The following is a 24,935-nucleotide window of genomic DNA, read 5'->3' on the forward strand; positions in this document are numbered from 1 at the left end:
GGAGTTATCACTTTTTACAAAGATACGCTTATTTTATTTTTAGGTATTTCAATTTCAGCTGACAGACAAACGTTAATGGCAAGTGAATGAGGAAAGTTTGAGTTTGTGGAAGAAGTGTATCAGGGTAATCATCAACTGCCCACACACATCCTTGAGAGTGACTGCATGATGTGCAGGAGGTGGCAAAAATCGTTCTCACTTCTAATTCATTTTATGCCTGCATGCACTTCAGTTCAGTAACTGTCAGCTGCTCCTTAAGCAAAGCATTTCAAGACCACTACGTGTTACAGAGCTACTTGTGCTTCAAACAGAAGCTGGCAGGTGTGCAAACCACAAATGAGATCACCTTCAAACAAGTGTGTGGGAAAGGAAAAAAAAAAAGAACTCAGATAATATTTTGTTGTGATGGGTAAGCTCTGCCTCACCTGTATCCGTTTCAGTGAGACGAGCACTGCACTGCACACAGTGAGTTCAAGACAACCTCAGGTGATGGCAAAAGTTAATAAAACTACACCAAACAAAAAATTGAACAGGCACACTTGTTTGTAGGTTACATTTTAAATTTGAGCTAAATTTAGGGCATGGGAGGTGTTAAAAACCAGTTACTATAAGCTAGTGCGTTAACTGTAATCAGCATGTTACTGATATGACCTGTAAAGCTTTACAGATTTAATCTATATCAAAATATATCAGAGCAACTAATAGAAAGAATAAAATGAAAGCCCCTGCCACCACAGTAATTGCAGTGCATCAAACCAAATAAAGTTGCATCAATGGTACCAACACATATTTCTAGACCGATTCTACTTTTAAGTGGTGAACACGTTGGAGGAAAGATGACTGAGAGAGAACCTTGTTTAAATAGATCATAGTTTAATACTGAAGATGAACCCACACACCCGACCTCTATCCCCCACTGTTCAAGTCTCTGATGTCAGTAGCTTTCTTCTTTACGGCACAGTATGGCACTCTTCCTTACACGCACGCACGCACGCACACACGCGCACACACACACAAACACACTTTATTTAATATTATAATCCACAAATTTATATTCTCATATCTCATCTCATAATTCTATGTTACTACTTAGTTAAATATGTACACACTGGTGGGAATGGTTGGCTTATTTCTCTTTTCTCTCAATTAAAGACACATTTTAATTTAAGAAGAAAAAAAGTTTTCAGTTCTTAGTGACCGTTAGTGTATTCAACAGGAAACAGGTTCATCCCAGATGAACTGACATTTCACACAGCTTTTCAGTTTCATGAACTGTAATCTCCAAACAGCCTGAAATAAAGCTGTACAGCTCTTCCACCGAGACAAAGGTGGCTCATCTTCATCCTACTGCTCTTTTCAGAATCTGAATATCTCTGAGCACCATCCTTCCTCCTTAGTTGCCTTCTAAGGAAAAGTTAGGACAGGGATGGAGGACTTGGCACAAGGCAGGTGTGTTGACACAGCCAGCAGTAGTTGGTGGAGTTCTTACACAGCCAGCAGATACTGTCCTATAGTGCACAACAGTCCTGAATGTTTATAGAGTTGAAGGTGACACTTTGAATCCAGTGATTCCTTCTTGAGAACCACCATCACAGACCCCCGAGTGACAAGGAAAAGACCAGGTAGGAAGAAATAGTCTTTGTTCCACCCTGTTGATCCATTTACTCACTTTGTGTTTTGTCTTAAAGACAACAGCTGATTCTTCCATGTCCCTCTCCTGCTCTCCAGTGTCAGGAAGTAAAATCCTGGCTTTTTTTGTTTCTCCCTTATCTCTTTCTAGGGATGTGGGAGGTTCATTCGGTCCTCTATTAGAGTGTTGTCTGGACCCTGTGCCTCCATGCACTGTTTGACAGTTGCTATGACACCAGACAGACGCCTGTCCAGGGCTGCGAGGTGCGGCTCGGCCAGGACAGGGTGAATAGGGTCAAATGCCAGAGCCTGCCGCATAGCTGAACTCAGAGCTCCACCTCTCAGCAGGTTTATCCTGTTCCACGTGGACACACGAACCCTGACAAGAGAGATGATCAAATAAATATAATATATTAATAAAAAAGTAACAAATAATGAATGAATAAGTCAAAGATTTACTCACATGCAGCACTGATAAAGAGGCGCAAGGATACTTCGTTCATCCAGAGCTGCGTTTCCAAAGCTACACACAGAAAACAAAACAAAAAAGCATGAAACAAAAAATCACAATTCAAAAGCCTATATGCACTGCTGTTTAGAGAGGCCATCAAAATGTGTTATTCACACCATTTGAAGACACGCACATTCAAAAACACTTTCAAATGCAACACAAAGAGGACCTACACCAGTCATAGAAGTCAGACGTTTGAGTTGATGACAAATAGTCTAATAATAGCATCAAATACCAACAAACCAGGAAGCAAGCTTTAAAACTGCTTAAAAACAGACAATACAATGACATCAAGTGGAGGATCATATAAACAGCCACGCTTTAGTTACACACTGACGACAGTTCATTAGGTTTTAAGAACACAAAAATGAGGGCTGTGTGATACTAGATGACTAAAAAAGATAAATAAAAAAGAAAAGATGACAGATGACCTTTTGTTCAACGCTCCTGTCATCTCATTCCCACATATGTTTTATTTATGGAGGGGCGTTAGCAAACATCATGTTGGGTCTGAAATGTTGCCCCCGGACAAGTGTGCTATTCACTGTTGTTCTTTGGGTTTTTTTGGCCATGCACTCATCATGTTGTGGGCTGTGTTACAGGTGATGGAACAAATTGCTAACATTTGTTCTTGAACTATTCCTCCTACTTGAATTACTCCTTTTCTGTATCATATTGATGTGACACCTCATTTCTGTATCAAATGGGGGGCCTCCACTTTCTTCAGTAGACTGGACACTGGGAGATGGAACAACAACTTGGTTTCCTCTGTTTGGGGTTGTTTCTTTGGGTTGGAAGTGATTTGTTGTTTTGCTTTCAGGTGCATTGAAGCTTGTCTGAAGGAATTATTTACTGAATATGATATAAAGAAGTGTGTACATTTTCTGTTCATTGTCTGTCCTCATTCAAGGATCCCCGATTTTTTACCAAAATATCAAGAAATGCTCAAACAAATAATATGAAGCCAGAACTGTCAACTAATTATTTCTCTCACCCCCTCACTTTTTCCTTTTTGTATTGTTGTGTATGTGTTTCTTATGTTTGAAAAAACCCAATAACAATTATGTTAAAAAAAAAAAAAAAAAAAAAGATATTACAAGTGTCTCAATTATAAAAACAGCCATTATGTCCAGTGAGAGGTTGCTCGATTAGTGAGCTCAACTTCATCCTGCCAACTATGATTAGTTCTCGAAAAATGTTCACACTCAAGACGGAAAAGTTTCCACTGTTGGCTTTGATCATGAAAAACGAAACAACTTCAGAGAAGGATTAGCAGCTCGATGTCCTCCCTTCATGGATGTGGCTGTTCAAACATGAGTCAACTATAAAGTAGTTTCAGGGGCTATAATTGACTTCTTGAAAAAGATGAGCTTGCTGGAAAGTGTTGAAACAAACAGACATTGAAAATAAATCACGTAATTCTTCAAAAATTGTTGCTCTGCTAAAAACATGTTGGGAGAATTGAAGTGCAGTGTCTTCCAGTAAATCAGCTGATAGTATATTTTCACGTAGGTGCTGCAGACTGTGTAGTAAACAGTCTCGAGTGTGGTTTAATGAGTTCTTACTTGGTGTCCCATGAGAAAAAGTTATGAATCATCCATGGAAAATACCCAATTACTTTTTCTTTTTTTTTAATTCATTGAATTATTAGATTTCTAGGAAAAACCTAATCCGGTAAATTACAGTTTATACATTTGTCTTTCTTTTGTTTTTGTTCATATATTGATTGATTTATATTTGTGTTTTAGTTTATTATTATAACACTGATAATAAAATGTGCTCAATATTAATAATTCAAAAGGTGAGTGATGTTCTGTAATCTTGAACACAAGCCACACAGCCACTCATTTGAACTCACCTCTTTGCATTGTCTAGCAGGATTAGCATACTTGCACCACCATCGTCCTGGAAACTCTCATAGTGATGGCGATCAGCGTTTCCAATGAGATAATCAAATATGGCTGTATCGATGACGTCGAGCAGCCTGGGACCCGCATCATACGGTGGCATTTTCTTCACTGCCTCACAGTAACTCTCATCATACTCCCACCTAGTTGATGATTAACACAAGCAATTTCAACATCTGATTAAAATCTGCTGGGTTTTCACTGCTTTAAGCCACAGATATAAACAGCAGCCACTCAGAGAAAGACACACTCTTGCAGGTAGTGTCTTGTTTTTCCATCCTGTGACATGAGATGTTAAAAATGTGACCTAAATTATGAATTTCAGATTTCTATCTTTAATCTTACATTTGTGCATATTGCAAATATGTCACATCCGTCACAAGGAGCTGTCAGATTTTTAAATAAAAAAAAAAAAAATTGGACTGTTCAGGAATTCTGTCCGTCAGTTTTTGCTTAATATTTCATGACCACAGAGTGAATATGAATCGTCATGAAGGCATAAGGCAAATTCTCTCAAGACAATGTCAATATAATGTGCCGATGGTCCCTCTGCATCCGCATTAAAGCACCTCGTGTGAAATATTCATGATCAGTCATTATTTCATTCTGAAAACATGTCATGGTGGCTGAAAAATTAGACCATCAATGAGACTGAAGTACAGAGCAGTAGACAAGAAGACTGAGTCTACTTGACTTTAGCATCACATGCAAGCACATACACTGTGTGTGACGACACTCTGGTAGTCTGTCATTTAGTATTGTATTATCTTGGTAACTAAAAATGATTGCTAGCATTCCCAAGGCATAATACAATCCACAACAATTATAGCAACCCCCACTCAATATAGCTCAATATACTGGCAAATGAATATTTGTCAACAATTTTTTTTTACTTCTTAGCATACTGTAGCCACCACATTGATTGAACAGTAAAATAAACCTGGCCAATTAGCAAAGCCAATACCTGTATTTCTCCACCTGACTAGGAAGTTAAGCTTGAATGGCGGCCACTAGCCAATGTCCTGTGGCTGAAAACAAACACATCTGGAAAAGTAACGGGCCACTCAAACCCTTTCATGTCGCTGACTGCAGTAAGTGAAGTGGAAATAAAAATGCACTACGTGAGTGAAAGAAACAGGCTACGCTACGCTGGATCCTCTCAGATGGACAGTAAGCTACACCTTCAGGCTTTATATGTGTTTTATTTATAGATTTGATGTTAACAACTTCAAGCTGTGGTAAATTTGGCTTATTTTTTATGTTGTTAAAATGCTTTAAGTTGAAAAATGCCAAGGAGCTGAAAAATAAGGCTAAAGATTTGCACCATCATGTGCAATGTAAGTGTCTTTTTGTTAAAATAACTGTTATAAAACTGGTATCAAAGAGAAGCATTGTTCAGGAAAGTCAAGGTATCACATTTTTTTGTGTGCCAATTGTGGGGAAAAACAACGATAATAATGCTTTCATTTATGAGTCAATAATTTAGGTATAGTTTCTGGAAAAGATATCCTTGAAGAAAAGCTCCATATAATCCAATTAAATGATCAAATATCTCATCTTTGACACGCCACTCCCACATGTCCACCTACCTTTGTCAGCCAGCCACCACATGAAGCTTATGTCAAAATGAGTGAGTAGGTGGAATCGTTACTCGCTGATATTAGGAAAGCACAGGCCCTTATCTTTATATCATCTGACCTAAAATACCACAAATGTGGGGAAGTTTTTGATGCTCGTTATCGGCACAACATTTTCACATACTTTCAGAGGAAAATCAAACACAGCACATCAGTCAGATTTTCCCTCTCACTCTACTAAAACACTGGATTCACACTCGACACCCACCTGGCTAGTTTCCCCTCTCTGTATGTGCGTCCCCAGGGGTGCCTGTGCTTCTGCAACGGCCACACATCTGGCAGCCACAGAGTTAACGATCCCTCCATCATCTCTCCCTCTGCACACGCTGGCTCACTCTCCCGACAGTAGTAACACTTCCCATAGAAGCACGTATTATTACCTGGAAGACGGAAAATGGCACCAATGAAAATAAATCCATTTGACAATAACCCCTTAGTGAAGATGAGACATGAAAGAGAGGTGTTGTAAAGACGTACAGTGTAAAGCTTACTGCACACACAGAGGGAGAGAGGGAGAGGGAGAGGGAGAGGGAGAGGGAGAGAGAGAGAGAGAGAGAGAGAGAGAGAGAGAGAGAGAGAGAGAGAGAGAGAGAGAGAGAGAGAGAATATCAATAACAGAAAGAGAGCGTTAATAAGCACACGCACGGTTCATCAATACCTCCACCTCGTATGGACATGATACAAAGTATATATGCTGGATGGCTGTTTACTAAAGGTCAGTTTTTCCTCACAGGCATTTCTGGTGTTGTACAGCAGAGACTGAAACTGCGTGAAGAATGGACCAAAAGTGAGCCAGAAAGAGAAGCTAACACCCTGCTTGCTTTCTACTTACACACACCTGGTTAATCACTTTGTAAAATGAATACAAATTCAGTTTAGTGGAGTTCGGCCATCTGACAATCCAAACACCAGGTTACCAACACTATAACTAAAACCTGAATATAGTTTATTTCTCTCAGTTGTATTTATCAAATAATGTTTTATAATAAAGCAGAGAGGGTAGCCCTTCAGTTCAGTCTATGCTACTGGACAAACTACAGTAAGTTGAAATCTACCAATTCCTCAGCAGCTCCTCAGAGCAGACTGAAGTTACTGCTGTGATATGCAGGAACGTCTTTTTCATGACACAGAGTTCAAGTTTTGTGCCGTACCACCGAAAAATGTTGTCTGTTTCATACAGGATGTTTAAATGAGTCTGATCCAAATTAACCAGTTTTACGATTAACTGCGATTATAAATGTCACAATAGGATAACTACAAGAATTTGATACATTACAGTATCAGTAGGAGCAGCGGAAAATCTCTCGCATGTTACAAGGGTAGACACATCCTGTTTGTGTATGGCATGTGGTTATACTGTGTGTTCAGCGTGTCACATGTATTCAGCTTACCCGGAGGGATATTCAATTATATCCACCAAACAAACGCACCATGTCGACAGTGTGGGAACATTTCGTTTATTTAAAAAAATGTTGCTGGAGGGTTGCTGCTAAAGGCTCCAACACGTCTAACATGTGCCTTCATCTTTGGGATAATCATCCATCTTTGTATGCCCAAATCAAGGTAAAAACTAAATGAGTTAAATGTACTTAACTGTGCAACTCCCCCAGAGCAATTAAAATCACCTGAGTTCACGATGGAGGGGGGAGAGGAGGAGAAGGGGCTCTCGCTCCCCTCTCTCTACCTTTCCACTGAAAATGCTTTATTGACATGAATGTGTATTGAACAATATTGCTAAAGCCAAGAGTAATTGTATAAATAAATATTAATCAAGCAGTTCAACATACAGTATATCCCCATCAGTTATAGTCTATCCAGTTTGGCTACTTAAAAATAAGTTATAATGGTTCACATGTAAGTCTAATGATTATTTGGCTATATTAAAATGAATATATCTATATTTTATTATACTCTGAGCCGCAGCCATAGTAGTGGTCTATTTAAAAAAGGTATAATCCTTGAGATTATCATGAAATCAAACATAGTTTGAGATACAATTTAAGGTCTCTATTTTCTCAGCAAAATCCATTAAATGTGTTTATATTCTGTAATTAGCTCTTTATATATTCATTTTTTATTGTTAGTGGCAGAGTTCTCACCAATCCCGCTCTGGAAACTATCTTCCTACAAATGAGGGATTCCCAGGAAACGATGACTGCATCTAATCCAGCTGTTCTGTTTAAAAAAAAAAAAAAAAAAATCAGCCTCACCCTTAACTGCTCATGAAATCAGTGAGTTTAGCACTGCTCAAAGGGATGCACACTGAACTGTATTTTTTAACTGATGCAAGTTCACATAACTGGCACGAGAAACACAAACACAGAAGGAGATTAAGAGCAGGACAGATTTCATCTCTACTCGTGTCAGGGTCTCCACTCACCACTGCCAAAAGTGTTCTTTTCCTGTTGTTTAATTAAGTGCTCATTAAAGTCCATGTAAAGTAGGGATAAATATGTGTTCTGAGTTTGACATACCACAGAAAAGTGTGTTGTTAACCACCCTGCCAAATTTGAATGATTAAACGTGTAAATATCAGCCTGTTTCTGGTCCCAAACGCTGTGGGCGTGCCCGCTGAGTTTGCTGAAAGTGTCACCTGTCAATCAAAGTCACCACCTCTACCTGAAACAAGGACGCTACGTCTGAGAGCTTTCTGCCACTAGCTCGGCTGCTAACTCGGCAGATAACTCAGCTAACTGGCTAACTGTAAACTGTAGAAGTAGTAGTAGTGTGTGCTAAATGTATCTATACCGCTACAGCAGCAGGGGCAGGTTCATACTACTTTTCGGACCCGCCCACTAAATCCTGAACACACAGTGCCTGAATTTCAGCGCAGGATTGCGGGTATTGCGCACAATTGAATTGATTCCCGCAAATCCAACACTCATAACGCGGGAAATTCCCGCACACATTTACAGCGATGTATATTAATGTTCAACCAACGTCTGCAGCGGTGCTTACTGCAGGACGACTGGCCGGAATCGCTGTGTCCAACTGTCTGACTTCGACCCTGAAGACACCTGTAGCTCTCTGCACCTCCCGCTAGCATAACACAGACACGCTAACAGTGATATTAAGTTTAAGGAAACAAACACTAAATGAAAACAGTGCCATGTGATGTCACCATTAACAACGTTAATCCTCAGACGTTACTATAGTAACAAGTTTCAGGCTAACCGGCTCAGGGTAAACGAATGGCTCCAACTAAGCAGGTGATATTAGCGACGCAATGTGTAAAATGCTGCGGTGCTGCGCGTTTTATCAGCTGATGTTACAAAATGTCAATTTTAAGTCACTCAGATGTTTTTCATTCAGCAGACCTGAAGAGAGAGAGAGGCATTCAACAAAAACGTGATGCTACTGAAGCTGAATATCACTACTTAACTGTATAATACTAGATAACTTGTAATTACTATAAAATATAGTTCAAAGAGTAAGTTAAAGGTTGAATATGGAGAATGAGCAGAACACCGCCATCTAGTGTCTCGAGATCGTAGTCGCAACAACCAAAAATAATTCCAGCAGTCGGGTTGCCAGGTTTGTTGCCGAGTGTGTCAATCGATCAGCCTGTGCCATGTCAAGTGATGAATCATACAGGGTAACGACTAATTTCGACCAATTAATTTTACCACAATATTTAACGTAATTTCCACCGCTCTCCGCGCCGCAGCCCTAGCAATAGGCATTTAGTTGTGCTGCTACTACAGTAATTACTGTAGACTAAAGGCACTTGTTCGGATTTGATTGGGCTGCCGTAATTACTGTATTAACAGTGCAAGGCAGCTTTCTCTCCCAGAGCATGCTCCGCTCCGCTGCTGTAACGCTCCCGGTGTGAGTTGACGCCGGGCAGAGGACGGAGCTAAACTGTAGCGCAGCTGTTCCGCACCGCTGACGGACCCGGTGGAAATCCCCAGTAAGTTTTGCACAAAGATAGCAGTCAGGCAGTGGTGTGGTGATAATGAATATAGAGATGGGTAAACTGATATATATACTGGCAAAATATAGTATGGTCATATAGGGGAACTAACGTTGCCAACGTTAGTAGTAACGGTTACATTGTAACGGCAGTGGGAGTAGCAGTTAAACCTGTTAAACTCCAAGGTCCCCCCCAATAGGGAGACCCTGAGACTCTCTGCAGTAAAAGGCATAAAACACTGCCCCAATTATGTAGCAATACAGTCATACTGCACTCAATCAACTTTAACAGGGGAAACTCCGCTACAAGCACATATAAGTCATTTTTACACACACCAAACACAACTCAAACACCAAGCATATTAATGATCAAATATCAAAATCTGAATAGCGTCAGAAAGTCAACCCACTCTCCACATTTCCATTGCTACCGCTCTCATACTTCATGGTACACAAACAAATAGCATCTCATATGAAAGCTAACACCCTGGCAAGTTCAACAGTACCACTATTATTGCGCTACTCAGTGAACCAGCAGGCAAAGAATACAAAGGTAAACAACCACTTATTTACAGCGACTAACAGATATTCTGTCTTACCTTCGAAGTTTTGTGATGAAAAGTTGTACTTGAGAGCAAAAAACGGTTTTAGTAAGTCCTACACGGCTCTGCTTGTTTACAACTCCATTTCACCCAGTGCCAGCCTACAGTAGCTGCGCAGGAACAACAGACAACCCTGGCAACCCGCCATTCCGGCTGCTAATTGGCTGGTACAATGTAAACAGAACTTGACAGAAAGTCATTGTCAAACCTGTCAAAAATTTTTCAAAATATTAATTCAGATTAAATTTTTTTTTTTTTTTATGGAAAAGCAATACCCCTCAAAACGCCCCGTGCGTGTATTATTAAAAAAAAATATATATAGCTTTTTATAAATATTCTACATATTCAACCTTTAACTATATAAAATACACTCACTGGCTTCCAATCTAATTTAATCCAATACAGCAGCTCTGATATAAATTCTACATTTATGAAGTTTATACATTTTTGACAAGGTGAAAATTCTGCTTTATGTCCATAATGAGTGATTGTGGTGTATTAGGGTGAATTATATTGAATAGTGTTCCTAATATTTTGTCCACTCCATTAACATACATGGGGAGGTACACCACCACCACTTAGTATAACCTCAGTAATAAACATAAAGTAGAATTATCACTTTTTTGACAATGTCAACAAAAACTGAAAATGTATATAAAAATGTATAACTCCAAAAAAAGCTGAATTTATAGCACAGCTGTTGTATTGGATAGAATTATATTGTGCATGTGTTCCTAAAGAAGTTGCAGGTGACTGCAGTTCAGAGAATAAAACTACTAAAGTGTATACTAAATAACTAATTACTATATAATATAGTTCGTTAAATTGAAGGAAAGTGCCAAAATACAATCTGTGGTAAGAATAGCACAAGGTGCGACCTATAGTCCCCCCCAACAAAGTAAAATCCCCCCTATATCAAGCACTTAAGGGGGGAATTCCCTCTCATTTTAAAAAATGAATTTCAGGCCCTGACACAGAAATTTTGAAACACAGTTTGTGAAGCCTAGCTCCACAATTCAAATCTAAATGGTTGAAATATTTTTACACATTTTTGAGAAATACATTTATGACCTATTTAATGTGTTTAGAAGAAAATTGAATTCACTTTACACAAATTGTACAGTTGTTCACTTTTGCTATAATGCTTTATTTTCAATGGTATGTGTAAAATCTGCTGCTTTAAACCAGTCTCAGATTAGTCTGCTGACACTAGCTCTGAGTGGTTTTATGAGACTAAATATTCCTGGTTCACTTTGTTGGGCATTCAGGCTTTTCTGACACACCTTTATCAAACATACCTCTGGTTCCTTGTAAGCGGTCATAAAATTACACTCAAAGTAAAGACTAACACATCAGCCCTGCAAATAAATACCACGTGTGGTGAACTGTGGTGACGTGGTTGGAAAATATCTGATAAATGCTCGGTGAGTCCGTGTTAGTGAGAGTGAACTCTATTCGTGTTAGCTCGTGGAGTTTTAATGGGGACTTCTTCAGTAGAAACTAAGGACTGGCTGACAGTCCGAGAGACAGGGAACATTTCTGGAAACACCTTTCTGTTGAATTTTTAAATGTCACTTTTAAGTATTGTTAGATATTAAGAAACCTGGACGAATAAAACTCAAAAATTGTGCATTACTAGATACTTGTAGGGGTAGAGGTCTTGTCAATTTTGGGTGAACCAACCTTTTGAAGTTTCTTTATTAGAGACTCCTATTGAGAACTGTAGCTTTGACAGTTATTGTGGGTGTTATGCATGCCAGAGACAAGTGTCACAGAAGTGAATCAAATTGAATACTGATGGTTAGTGACAGTTTTAGGATCATGCAACATATCAGTGGCCAGCCTGTCAATCAGTCACAAAAACAAAAAAATTCTGCAATGTGACAAGAAAAAAAGCCACAACAGGCAAATGACAAAAAAACCCTGAGCAAAAAAAATGATCAATGGTCAGATGGTGACCTTTACCAGCAGCCACAAAAGACACCCACAGCTGACATATACTATTCAAGTTGAGATGAAACTCACATTTAAAGATGATTTTTGGCAGTTATTTACCAGACAGTATAGACATAACAAGTATGACCTCTAACTGGAATCAAACCAGAGACGTGGCAGTTATCTTCTGAATAAATGGTGATCTGGTTTGACAAGTCACACCTGTCCAACTGTGTGTGTGTGTGTGTGTGTGTGTGTGTGTGTGTGTGTGTGTGTGTGTGTGTGTGTGTTAGGGTTAGGTGCCAGGAAGCCAATGAAAGCACAGCCGTTATCAGATTGCTTGCTAGATAGTGTATGCCTACAGCTTCGTGTAGAAGAATGACAGGAGCTGTGGACACAGTGACAAAAGATCAGTACAGGAACGGGAGAAATCCATATTGGCTTCATAAATTGTGTTCCGGTCATGCTATCATTTTTTGACAATTTAGCCATGTCAGTTCGGACCAATTTTCAATGCATACCAACAACAATAATATGAAACAATGACACTTAGTGACTCTGCTGAACAAACTGAAAGGCATGGATTGCAGCTTCCAGGAAAGATTTCATAAAGTGGATAAAAGCCTTATGTAGTGTACTTTTAAAATCCAATCGAATTAAATATTAAGTACATGTTTGGACAATGATGTGAGAATCTGTTTATAGATAAATAACGTCTAATCAAGTCTTGCCATAAAGCAGTCCTGCTTACTGATTAGCAACACTACCCACAATGGCCTAATAAGTGAGACTGGGACGCTGCCCTCCATCTATTCATGCTCTATGACAGAAACACCAAGCAACAAGACTATTAACATCTATCTATGATTTTAATATTCTTCTGGTATGATCCCTTTCCAGAAAAGAGCTCCATTTGTCAGAAGCCTAACTTTGACTTGACATGATTATACTGTATCAACTGTCACACCCTCACCGAACAAGACTTGGCAGCGCATATCCTGATCTAATGTGCTGCTTGGAAACACTGGAGAAAAAAGAGGGGGAGGAGAGTAAGACTGATTGACAGTGAGAACTTATTTTGGAATGGGGAAGCCGTGTGGACAGATGAGTCAAAAGAAAGGGAAATCATCCGTATAATCACAGCACACTCTCAAATTGTGACGTCTAAAAGAAACAAACAACACTCTTAAAAGAAGGTTCTTTGTGCGACAGAGGGGAGAGACGCTCACCCTGCATGAGGAAGGTGCTCAGCAGCTGGTCTGTAGCCACAGGTTTGATCTCTGTGCGCAGGTTGACGTATCTCCCCACCACCAGAGGTGCTCTCCTGAACCCCAGGATCCTACAGAGAGGAAGCAGTGATAGTACATGATACCACAACACTCCTCAAGCTCTGCTATAACGACAGATCACAGCTGGAAATAATAACAGACACTCTGATAGCAACGCTCACACACCTATCCAGGTGAAAAGCAGCCACCTCTGCGTTGTGTCTGTCATAGCCTGCATATGGCTCCCCCTCAACCACGTAGTCTCTGTTATATCTGTGTGACAGTGGAAAGGATGAAAATGAGAGAGTTGAATTACTCGTGTATAAAACGTGAGTGTTAATTACAAATGCTGCCATCAGTCTGTGCATACAGTCCATTTACACATCTGACCTCTTGGGTTTGAAGACAACTTTTTGTCCTCCGTCTAGCACCAGCAGGGCTTTGAGCTGCGTACCCTTGTAGCCCACATCTGCTCGCTCAATCCTCGCAGAGCTGAGCGAAGTGAGCACAGCGGCCAGCTCCGGGGTCTCCTCAGGGTACACCTCTCTTGGACCCACCCACTGGCTTGCTATCTCCCATGGTGACTGGAGGGTGTGGGTGAGGCGAGCTCCCCGTGACAGAGAAAGTCCGGCTTCCATCTGTGAAGGGTGGGTGGTTGTAACACTGTTATGATACAATATAAACTGTACACTAACAGCCAGAAGGACTCCAGTCTTCTCAAAGACAGCTCTGTTTTGCTATATTTATATTTTGAATAAAGCTGAAAACAAAACTGTTCACTTGCCTTGCGAAACGCTCTGAGGTCCCGTCTGCTGGCAGCAGATCCTTCACCTCCATCTAGCAGGAAGATCTTTGCCAGGCCCAACAAGAGGAGCACGGCACACAGCACCACCATGCGCTGTTTGAGTTTCATCTCCACACCAACCGATCCCGACCCCCTCGCCCGACGCTGTGTGTGTCCCCCGTAGCGAATCCCCCTCACCCCTGATGCATGGCCCCTGCAGCTTCCTGTCGCCCGCCCCGTCACACAAACTCTTTTGAAGGACGTGAGCTCGGCTGCCTTTCCCGCCCGCCCCCCCAGAACGGAGCTACAATTTGAGCAAAAGGCAGTCACCTGAAGGGAGGAGAAAACTGAAATGAAAGAGGGCTGGGAGGAGGAGAAAGGAGAGAAAAGAGAGAGATGAAAAATGTACTGTCAATAATGTGCAGAGAGAAAACTGATTGATTTGCTGCCCCTCTTGCTTGTTTCCCCTCAGGGCAGACGGTGACCCAGTACTGCAGCACAGCTGAAGCCTGCATGTGTAACTACATCAGGATGACACAGGCTGGTCTGTGCAAATGGGTGTGTGTGTGTGTACGTGTACATTGAAAACCACCCGACAACACATAACTTGTTCAGTGTGCAAGCTTACTTTGGCTGCAAGAATATTTTATACAAGCCTGTAACTTAATATTTACAGCATTCAAACTTCCCTGTTTTAGATAGTAATATCCCTCCTTTTTCAAATTGGATTTAGGTAAATGAAGGTGCCTGTCTTTGTAGCATTACTGCCTGTCTCCAGCGAGGGGATGATGGACATGTAGACTCCTGCTGTGGTGCAGAGGGGGGGTCAGATGAGGTGGTGGACCCAGCACAGCACAGCACAGCACAGCCCACCCCCTCTTACTCTCCCTGTCTTCCCAGTCTAACCTTGCAAAGGAAGAAAATGCCCTAAAATCAAGATATTATAAATGAACTCAACTGCCTACAGAAGCTAAGCATGTACAAAAACGGGGTTAAACAGGCTCGTCAAGGGTTGGGGTGAGTTAATTTGGTGTTTGGCTGTGCATGTTGTAAGCCCTTAACGCTGATCACGCCTTTAAAATTAACACAACTGCCACGTTTATCTGACAGTTGTCGGTTAACGAGTTATCATGTGAAAAAAAACACTCCGACATGAAGAACAAACTAGCCATTATCAAGCTACAACGTTGAGCTCTTGGCCACGCAGGCAATCACCTCGTCAACACAATCAGTCTTTCATGATGTTGCTGCTTTTTTTCCCCCCAAACACCAACGAAAAAAAAAACGTCTGTCCAGCAAACACTGCGTTAAAAAACACATCTCTAAAACCTGTAAAAGCTAGCTCCACTTAGACATTTACTACCATGATAATGTCAGCATTGTTTTCCTTTTCATATCGCTGCATATCGACACGGCTCAGTGTAACTAACAGAGCTAATAGCTGCCTAGCAAAGCCCCGTTACACCTTGCTGGGTAGGTTAGCTAAAGCAGCCAGCTAGCTACCGTACGTCGTCTGTTGTGTTTAACTTACTGGCTGAAGACCAGGCGGACTTACCTTATGGCCATACGCTGTTTACCGCGGACACAGTGGCTCTCCAGTGTTTGTAAAGTGGGACAATATTTAAGTCACATTCAATAATTCGCCCCGCTGCTAAAAGCTCCAGTGGTTTGTCAATTTCTCAATCCCCTCGGCAGCTCCCTTTCCTCCGCCCTTTTCCTTCGACTCCTTCTCTGGCCTGCCGAGTCCACTTTCGAAACACTTCCCCCTCCTGTAGGTGCTGCGGGCCACCGCCAGGTGGCAGCGTCGGACTGCGAGGATCAAGTGTGCTACAATAGTTAAAGGACCAGTGTGTAAGATGTAAGGGGATCTATTGGCAGGAAATAAATGTAATATTCATAAGTAGGTTTTTAATCACTGTGCAATCACCTGATAATAAGAATAACTGTGCTTTCATTACCTTAGAATGAGCCCTTTATATCTATATAGGGAGCGGGTCCTCTTCAAACCCCCCCAGGAACAGGCTGGGCCTTGTAACCAATTAGTTACCAAAGTATAATTACAACGCCATGTGATGCTAATGGGACCAAAAGGACTTTTCCCTATGGACTTAAAGTGTGAAAGTGAAATCAGCATATACATTTTTTGAACCTCACAACCTCCATGAAATGACTAATTTCACTGTCAGATTTTAATCGATTTGATCTGATCACATTTCGAAAGTTAGAGGAGACACACAATTGAATCGTTTTATCCCAATTCAACTTAGCCAGAGGGCCAAGCCGGAAGTTAGCAGTCTTGGCCGGTGGAAGTCTCTACATCCATGCTGTATGGGTGTATGCCGTATGTTTTCATAAGGCATTTCTTTACATTGGGAAGACACTTTTTTTGGCTTTATGCAACACTGAGCAACTTAGGAATGAACAGGGCCGTGCCTCCATCACTGTATCCAGCCCCATCTCTCTCCATCTTTAAACGCCCTGGTCCTCTTCCACAGAGCCTGCCATTTTTCTACAGTAGCCCAGAACAGACAAACACGGGCTCTAGAGATTACGACCATCTTTAGACTACAGCATGATATCAGAGGAACTAAGGCTGTAAAAGTTAAGATACCCTGCCCGAGGTAGAACAAAGCAAAACTATATTTCTTCATGATAGTTTCTGAAATGGATGTATATAGACAAATATTTTACTGCAGAATTAGTTTATTTGGTTGATGTTTGGATCGTCTGTAAAACCGAAAATAATGAAACAAAGTTTTTATACTGTGCTTAATAACAATGGATTATGGCTAATATGGGTTTCCAAAAAAAAGTTCAATTACCTCCTCCTTCTCCCACAATTGCCATCAGTGTGTGTGAATAGGTAAATGCTGGCATGTAGTGTAAAGTGCTTTAAGTGGGAAGGAGAGAATAAAAGTGCTGTATAAGTGCTGTCCATTTATTTTATCTAAGAAGTTTAACTGTGTAAAGTCCACTCTTTCCACATGACACTTGTATAAGTTGCTAACTGGACCAAGATTGGCATCAAAGCCAGTTGTGATGTCACCTATCATGCTCAGAGGTCTGCCCCTTAAAATCAGATTTTCAATGAGCTCAGAGAAACTTTCCACTTTCAGCAGATAAATGTGAAAACAGCCTTTTAGTGTCAAACTCTGCACATACATCATTCTGCATTGTGAAGCTCACACATCAAACTGAATGAACAAGAAGAAAAACACATTTTTGAGTGCACAGGGACTTTACATGAAAAGCTTTATGTTTTTTTTTTGTTTGAGGCAGATTTTTGTTTTTGTTGTTTCCAAGAATCTCACTTTATTATTGAGGGAGCCAATTTTTGGAGGTCTCAGTGGGTAATTCTATATAGGCTCTCTGAAGGCTCAGCTGGTGTTTTTACCTCTAAAGACAGATTCAGTGGATTCGTTTTGCATGCAGAATGTGATCCAGCAAAGCATTTTGTCAATTGATTAAGTACTGTGACTCTGCTTTTATTTGTGCCCGTCTATGTACAACAGCAAATTGGAAAATGATCATCTTTTGTCTTCTATAGAAAAGAAGTTTACAAGCAGGTAAGATAAATACCAATACCAAATGCCACTTTGATATTAAGAAGAATTTTAACATTATCTGAGATGAAATAAATGACAAATGGCTATAAGGATGGCCAAATATATTTAACCCCGCCTTATGGATATGGACAGATTTAACTCTGTAGATATTTTGAGAGTGAAGTTCCCCACTGATGAAATGTTCACATAAAGGAATAGTCGGTTACTACTCAATCTAGATTCAATTTTTGGTTAATATTTAATGGGTTCAGTAAAGACTGTGTGGCTGCTGAAAAAAAGACTGATTCTTCCTTTTCAGATTTTTTCAGCCATTAAGAGATCCCGTTATAATGTATTTTCAATGAAGGCGATGGAGAAAATCCACAGCCCTCCCGAGGCTTCAGCCGTCCAAATTAGTTAAATCAAGTCAATATCTTTCAAAGTTAGTATTTACAGTGCCAAATTTCCTTTTTCTTTTTTTATTATCCTTCCATCTGTGAAGGATACATTTCGTTTTTACTAGAAAGACTTTAACTCAGATGGATGAAGTCTCATATTATCTTCAGATAAACTTTTAAAAACACTTTTGCTCAAAATGACGACTGTGGATCACTTACATCATCAGCTAATTTAGAGGAGACCCTTGAATAATCATTATGAACTAGAGGAATGATCACAACGTGTTTCAATGTTCATTTGGGCACCTAACTGTTGTTTTAAGAAAGACTTGAAAAACGTTAATCGCTCCTTTAATCAAAAAAACTGTTTATGGAAAATGTACTCGGACAAGATTGTATTTTAAAAAACTAATTCTTTAGATCTAAAACAATAGCATAGTGCTGCAGACACTTTGATGGAAAAATATGAGCTTACAAAATAAGTAATTTTTTCCTTCTGACTTCCTTCACTGCCAAAAAGGACCCACACTTGTTCATTTTGTTGGTAATAAAAAGCCAACATCTGCACTGTGATGGATGTCATTGTAACTGTAGAATAGTGAAGTCATGCTTCATTAAGAAAAATTACTGACTGAAAAAAATAGCCCAGCACATGTAGAGTGACTGGAGTAAACTTACATTGTTCCCTAGCATTTTTTAAAATCTAGATTTTTGGATAATATTTGGAAATATTGTTGTAAAGAAGCCAAACTGATGAAGAAATTTAACTCAGTGAAACTCTCATGCAAAGACTTCAGTCAACTTTCAACAGCAGTTCTCAAAAGGTGTCTACTGCCCTGCAAAGACTCAAACAGACACTACTGCAGCCTGAAAAAGGCTGGACTGATTGTCTCACACTCACACACATGCACACACACATACCCCCCACACAATCTTCAACAGAGCAATGAGCGTGAAACTGATGTGTGGAGTAAAAAAGGGCAGAGTGTTTATTGGTTCTCAGTCTTCACACCAGGCGGCGCATCACTCAACAGTGAGGTCACAGCGCTCGCCACAGTCATGACACGGGCAGACAGAGACAGACGCACACACAGAGCCAGGTAAAGGGTGAGGGTTAAAAGGTCATTTATACATCCCCCTGGCCACCTTCAATGATTTGAACTAAGCTTGTTGATGTCCTTGGTAAACAGTGAACAATGCCTGTCCAGCACGCAGCAGGCAGGATTCACATTGGTTCCACTTCCTCGGGTGGAAACATTCATTTCAACATTTTTCATGACTCTAAAAAAAAAATAAAAATAAAAATAATAATGATGGCAGATTCACTCAAAACACGTAATGCAGGGCAAATTGTGCATTTATAGATAGTATGGTCAGTTTAAAGGAACCAACATGAACACATTTTCAAGCATGGCATCAAGTTTCTTCATAATGACCAAAAATGATCCCAAATTAGCAGAGATTTGAATTTTCCACTCTCGTTCCAAAACAGTAACGTTCGACAATCATGGAGTCATTACGTTAATAGTGATTGGCCTCGAAACCAAAATAATGATTAAAGAGACCACAGAGCATCCCAATATGAAACATGTGTTTCCATTATCTTGACCACACACTGTACAGAAATGATAATAAAAAAGAAAACCATGTAAACTCAGGTTACAGTGAGGGAAACCTCACAAAAAGCGCTCGACATAATTTGGGTAGTTATTGTGGGGAAGATTTTTAAACCCCCCAAAAAATTCAAATAAACCTCTCTAGTCTGACTCAGTACAAAGACTGGGAACTCGGAACTACGAATCAGTTACAGCTCCTTTTTTTTAAATCTAAGTTAACATCAAATAAAGTAAATGAAAAGAGTGGAAATGATTTTGACTCTTGGAGTTTCTGAAACAGCATCTTAACCGCATTCATTTTAGCTGACGCTAACTGTGTCTTTGATATACCACATTGTAACTGACAGTGGGTTAAACTTGTCTGATTATGCCAGTGAAAAGACACTAACCAGCATCTGTAGATATACAGAGCTAAACAGTCTCTCAACTGAACTCCGTCTAACCCATTTCATTCATAGCCCTTTTCATCTGCTGCCAACCACCGGTATTCAAACACCAGTGATGATTTGCCTCTTTAGTGCTTCAGCTCTGGGATTCTGTCATTTAATACAAGTCTCAGCTTCCTCTTGTAGAGAAAGCTCTTCCATTCTGCATTTTAACCGGCCCTTGTGGACACAGTGAAATTTTCACTTCCTATCAGCTCACGATTCCTCCTCCTCTTTACATTTCAGTATCCGGTACATCACAAGCCAGCGTGGAGTCGCAGCAAGAGCTGGCAGTCAGTCATACAGACGATTAGGTAGCCGGTTACCTCACTGCTCAGCAGCAAAGGTAGCCTCCAGGGATTGCTCATCTGGCTTGAATTACAATGTTTAAAAAAAATAGAGAAGTATGCGCAGAGCACACGCATACTTACAGTAATGGCCGCATTATGCCTTTCTTTCTTTGGCTTCCTCATTCATTCTTCCACAGGTTAATCTCCCCTACAGGAAAGAGCTCAACTTCTCTTAATGAGCGCTAAATTTACTTTGTCTACATTTGTAATGTTTGCCTAACCTAAACTGACTGACAAAGTTTAATTTTTGCATATTACGTGGAGGACACTTTTAATGTATTAGTGGGCTGGATGCCTTCAGCACGGCTGCACAGTGCACAGTCCACCTCTTTGACTGGCTACTAGCCTGAGAGTGGAGTCTCGCCTGTGTCAGGATGGAGGCTCAGGCCTGTGACCAACTGTGTCTGTGAAGCACATTAGTGAGGATCCACTGCTAGGAGTATGGATATGTTCACCTATCTACCACGAAAGCCTGGAACTACTGTAACTCTGAACTTAATATACCCCCACATATGTTTCCTAAGGTAGATACAGTACATGTGGAGCAGTGAAGGGATTGTGACGTGGGGCAAAAGATTATGTAAACATACAATGTAAACAGCCGTTTTAAAAAGGGAGGAGAATTTCATGAATATTACGGACATAAAGCGCCCCATCATTGTCATCACCACTGTCCTGATCATCTTAGTTCATTTGGATGCGCTTAGCTTCCGACAAAAACAAACAGCAACAGTCTATTCATGGCACACCGAAACATCTGCGATGCACACTGGAAACTGCAGATCAAAGGTTTTCCCACCGAAACACGCCAAAGCCTACATCTGATTCAGCTTACGCTTCATTGTGACGTTTAAATCACTTGGCACTACTTATAACCAAGGTGCTTAAGCTATTCCAAATCAGACACAATAAGGATAGGGCCTAAAATTGGGTTGTGCTGGGTCCTGGTTAATAGAATAAGGGATAAACAAAAAAAAAATAAAAAATAAAAAATAAAATCCACATGTACATAAAATATTCAAAATAACAGAAGGAAAAACACAAAATTGAAAATGTAACATTCAAATGTAACAGACAAAACTACATTGACGTGCAATCATCTACTACATGGTAATACTGTGAACTGCACCATCCCTCCCAAAAAAAAAAAAAAAAAAATCAAAACAAAAACAACTAACAACACAAAAACAATTTCAACAAACAAGATTTAAAATAGACTCTGTATGGCTCCAGGTAGCTTTGAATGTCTGCTCCAGACCAGAGGCTCTGACCATATTAAGCAACAAGAAGAAGAGGAGATAAAATCATCATCATTAGGAGCTCTCTTTGCTCTCTCTCTCTGTCTCTGCTGGACTCTTTCACAGTTTCAAGTCTGTAGTGTTTAGTGTGTGTGAGTCTGGTGAACCAAGTATCAGTTTTCTAAGCTGATGTCAGCCAACGGAGAGTGACCAACACTGGAGAAATACAGGTTTGTAAAAAGGGGAGTAACCGTTTCTCTTTGTCTACCCAACCATGAACATGTCTTAGCTTAGATTCTGGGATTATCGTACCTATGTGGAACACAGACAACATTCCTGTAATTTAACCAAATAACCCCCCCCCCCCCCCCACCCCCACCCTCGCCCTACCCTATGCAGTTATATAAACACGCACACATACATACAGAACACTTAGCAAGTACTTGACAAAAAAAGGGGGGGAGACTAAGTTCTGTAATAAAAACTAGACACATTCAGGAAGTGTGGGAATTGCTTCTGCTGGAATCGATTGCGAATCAGAGCCCTTACGTTTACAACGATGCAATCCAACAGGCCTGTGTGTGAGAGGAGTTTGAGTGTGCGGTTTGTGTAAAATCATCCTGTGACTCCGAGCCAACTCAAGTGAATGAACAGACTGACAGTATTTACGTTGAGTGAAAGAGTAAGTACAAAAAAAAAAAAAGTGTTTCAACTGGTTAGTCCGATGTGCGCGTGCGTGTTGTGATTGAGAGACTTTGTGTGTCCAGCTTGCATTTGAGCATGGTGGGGACACAAATAAAAATAGTTAACCCTTAAAAGACAAAAAAAAAAAACAAGAAGAAAAAACAAAAAGGAGAGGATTATTTATGTCCAGGAGGAGAGGAGAAGTCAAATGGCTCCACTGAAGTGCTGAACACTCGCAGTAAAAACAAAGACAGAGAGCAAATGGGTGACGAGAGCAGTGGTGCAGGTCCTTGTTCAGTAGTCAACACATCCACACGCGCGCACCCACACACACACACACACGCACGCACACGCACGCACACACACACACAAGCGCACACACAAGCACACAGGGTACTCTAGTTAAGGCAGTGGTGGCAGGTGAGGTTGCAGTGAGGCCAGAGCTAGAATCAGAGAATCGGCGGTCGTGGGCTCATGGCAGTGAAAGCTCTCACTACTGAGTCAATATTCCTCCTCCTCGTCCTCCTCATCTGTTTCCTCATCCCTCTCTCCTTTGCTCAGTCTCATGCATCTTCCTCAGAATCGGTCACTCGAATGACATCAGATTGGCTGGCACCTGTCAGAAAGAGGAACATGAGTGAAATGTGAGTAATATCCAATATTCCTTTTGTGTGTGTGTGTGTGTGTGTGTGTGTGAGAGAGAGAGATTGCGCCATACCTGTTGTCTATTGCTCTGACAGGCAGCGCTCAGATGTTTGAACCAGAGCAATGCGTTCGTTCTGTTCCCGGCTTGGTACTTGTAGGTGTTACCTAGGCAACAGAGACAAACAGTGTGAGGTGCCAAGTCTCTCGTTTTCCATCTGTATTCAACAGTCTGGAAAGATGGCTGAAGCCTCACTTGACTTTGGCCAGGCCAGTAAAATAAAAACAGAGTTACGGTGGAAAGGTTCAAGAGAGAGGCAGCTATTTTTTTGTGTCTGTACGTACATGTGTGTGTGTGTGTGTGTGTGTGTGTGTGTGTGTGTGCGCGCACATAAAACGAAGAATGTTAGATATGACTAGCATGCGGTCCACGTGCTTAAACCGACAGCTAAACTTACCACTCAGTCAGATAGACACAAAGTGAGTTTGTATGTATGCTTTAATGAGTGCAGGTGATGCTAACATTCAAAGCAAACTCCACTGACCCAGTTCACCTTCGTACTGCAGAGACATGACTGCTTGCTTGTGCTGTCATTTCCTCTTTGCTTTTCTTTGGCAATGGCTGTGTATGAGTGTGTGTGTCTGTGTGTGTGTGCAGATTTTGGACAGTCTTCATAATTTTAAAGGACAATTTAAGTGTTAAGACATGGTTTTAATGTCAATATTAGAATTGGGTTTAGAGATTTAGCTGTAATGGATAACATTAGGGTAAGGGGCTAGGGAATGCATTATGGCAATGAGCATTCTCATAAGGATATAAAGACAAATGTGTGTGTGCGCGTGCATGTATGTCTCACCATGCTCGGAGTCAGTCAGCAAGAAGACATCAGGATGCTCCGGATCGTCCGCCATCATGGCCATGAGACCCACCACACACACGCACTTACTGGACGTTGACTTGAACTGGGCAGAGGACAAGTGGAAACAGCATTAACTTTCTTTTTCTGAGGACTGTTGTGTCTAGGAGGAGGAGGAGAAACGTTAACGCTGGCTTTTTGTGTGTTTGTGTGTGTGTGTGTGTGTGTGTGTGTGTGTGTGTGTGTGTGTGTGTGTGTAACCTCTCAGTCTTGCCTGTGAGCCTGCATGTCTGGTCCACAAGGTTCTCATTAGCCTATGAGTGACACGCAGGTCTGCAGTGATGTCATTGTTCTCATTATTCAATGAGTGCTACCATCTGTCTGTCCCCCCGCTGCGCCAGACCCTATCCAGCTGCACCCCCCCTCCTCCCCCAACACACACACACACACACACACACACATATATATATATATAATCACTACATCTCAAATCCACTCATTCACTGTTTTTATTCCAGTTCTCATTGCCCCCCTACTTTCTTTCTCCCTCTCTCCTCCTTCCTACTCTCTCCTCCGAGCTCCTGTACAGCTTCAGTAAACTTCCCAGTGAAAGTGATACAGTCCAAGCACTCTCTCTCACACACAGATCCAGCCTGCTCTGCTTGTTTTTAAATTAGGTCACAACTAGAATAAAAATGTTGATTGATCTCATCTGCATTTTTGTCATCATTTCCTTTCTCCTGGGAACATCAAGTAAAAAACACATGAAGAACCACAACTCTGAAGTGTTTGTGCCTTGAGCTCATTTTATAAATACATTTTGAGTGAGAGTGAACAAGTAATGGCTATCAGACGTCAACACTTTTATAAAACGGAGGTTGTTTAGGAGTAATTTGCCACATTTTAGCTCTTATTTCTAACAAAATGTGCCTTTTAAATGGCGGAGGACTTTCAGATGTCTCAGTGCAGTTATCTTCTCTGCCTTAACAAACAAA

The 24,935-nt window shown here is 40.8% G+C and overlaps 2 protein-coding genes across 2 annotated transcripts in view; both read right to left on the reverse strand.

Moving 5' to 3' along the window:
- Nucleotides 1–590: 590 nt before the first annotated feature.
- fam20b (FAM20B glycosaminoglycan xylosylkinase) lies at nt 591–15,905 on the reverse strand. Its single transcript, XM_053323182.1, has 9 exons — nt 15,741–15,905; nt 14,186–14,548; nt 13,792–14,039; nt 13,588–13,674; nt 13,363–13,472; nt 5,893–6,064; nt 3,999–4,190; nt 2,093–2,152; nt 591–2,008 (listed from the first exon to the last, which is right to left on the reverse strand). The coding sequence occupies exons 2-9, from the start codon at nt 14,312–14,314 to the stop codon at nt 1,777–1,779; spliced, it is 1,230 nt and encodes a 409-aa protein (XP_053179157.1). The 5' UTR covers nt 14,315–14,548; nt 15,741–15,905; the 3' UTR covers nt 591–1,776.
- Nucleotides 15,906–22,698: 6,793 nt separating this feature from the next.
- Nucleotides 22,699–24,935, reverse strand: part of ralgps2 (Ral GEF with PH domain and SH3 binding motif 2) — a 71,893-nt gene continuing 69,656 nt past the window's right edge. The window contains exons 19-21 of the mRNA XM_053323179.1: nt 23,941–24,046; nt 23,160–23,251; nt 22,699–23,057 (exon numbers count right to left, since the gene is read on the reverse strand). Of these exons, the coding sequence (XP_053179154.1) occupies nt 23,028–23,057; nt 23,160–23,251; nt 23,941–24,046 (228 nt within the window). The 3' untranslated portion in view covers nt 22,699–23,027. The remainder of the gene's footprint in view (nt 23,058–23,159; nt 23,252–23,940; nt 24,047–24,935) is intronic.

This window comes from Scomber japonicus, chromosome 7 (genome assembly GCF_027409825.1).
Source record: "Scomber japonicus isolate fScoJap1 chromosome 7, fScoJap1.pri, whole genome shotgun sequence".
NCBI lineage: Eukaryota > Metazoa > Chordata > Actinopteri > Scombriformes > Scombridae > Scomber > Scomber japonicus.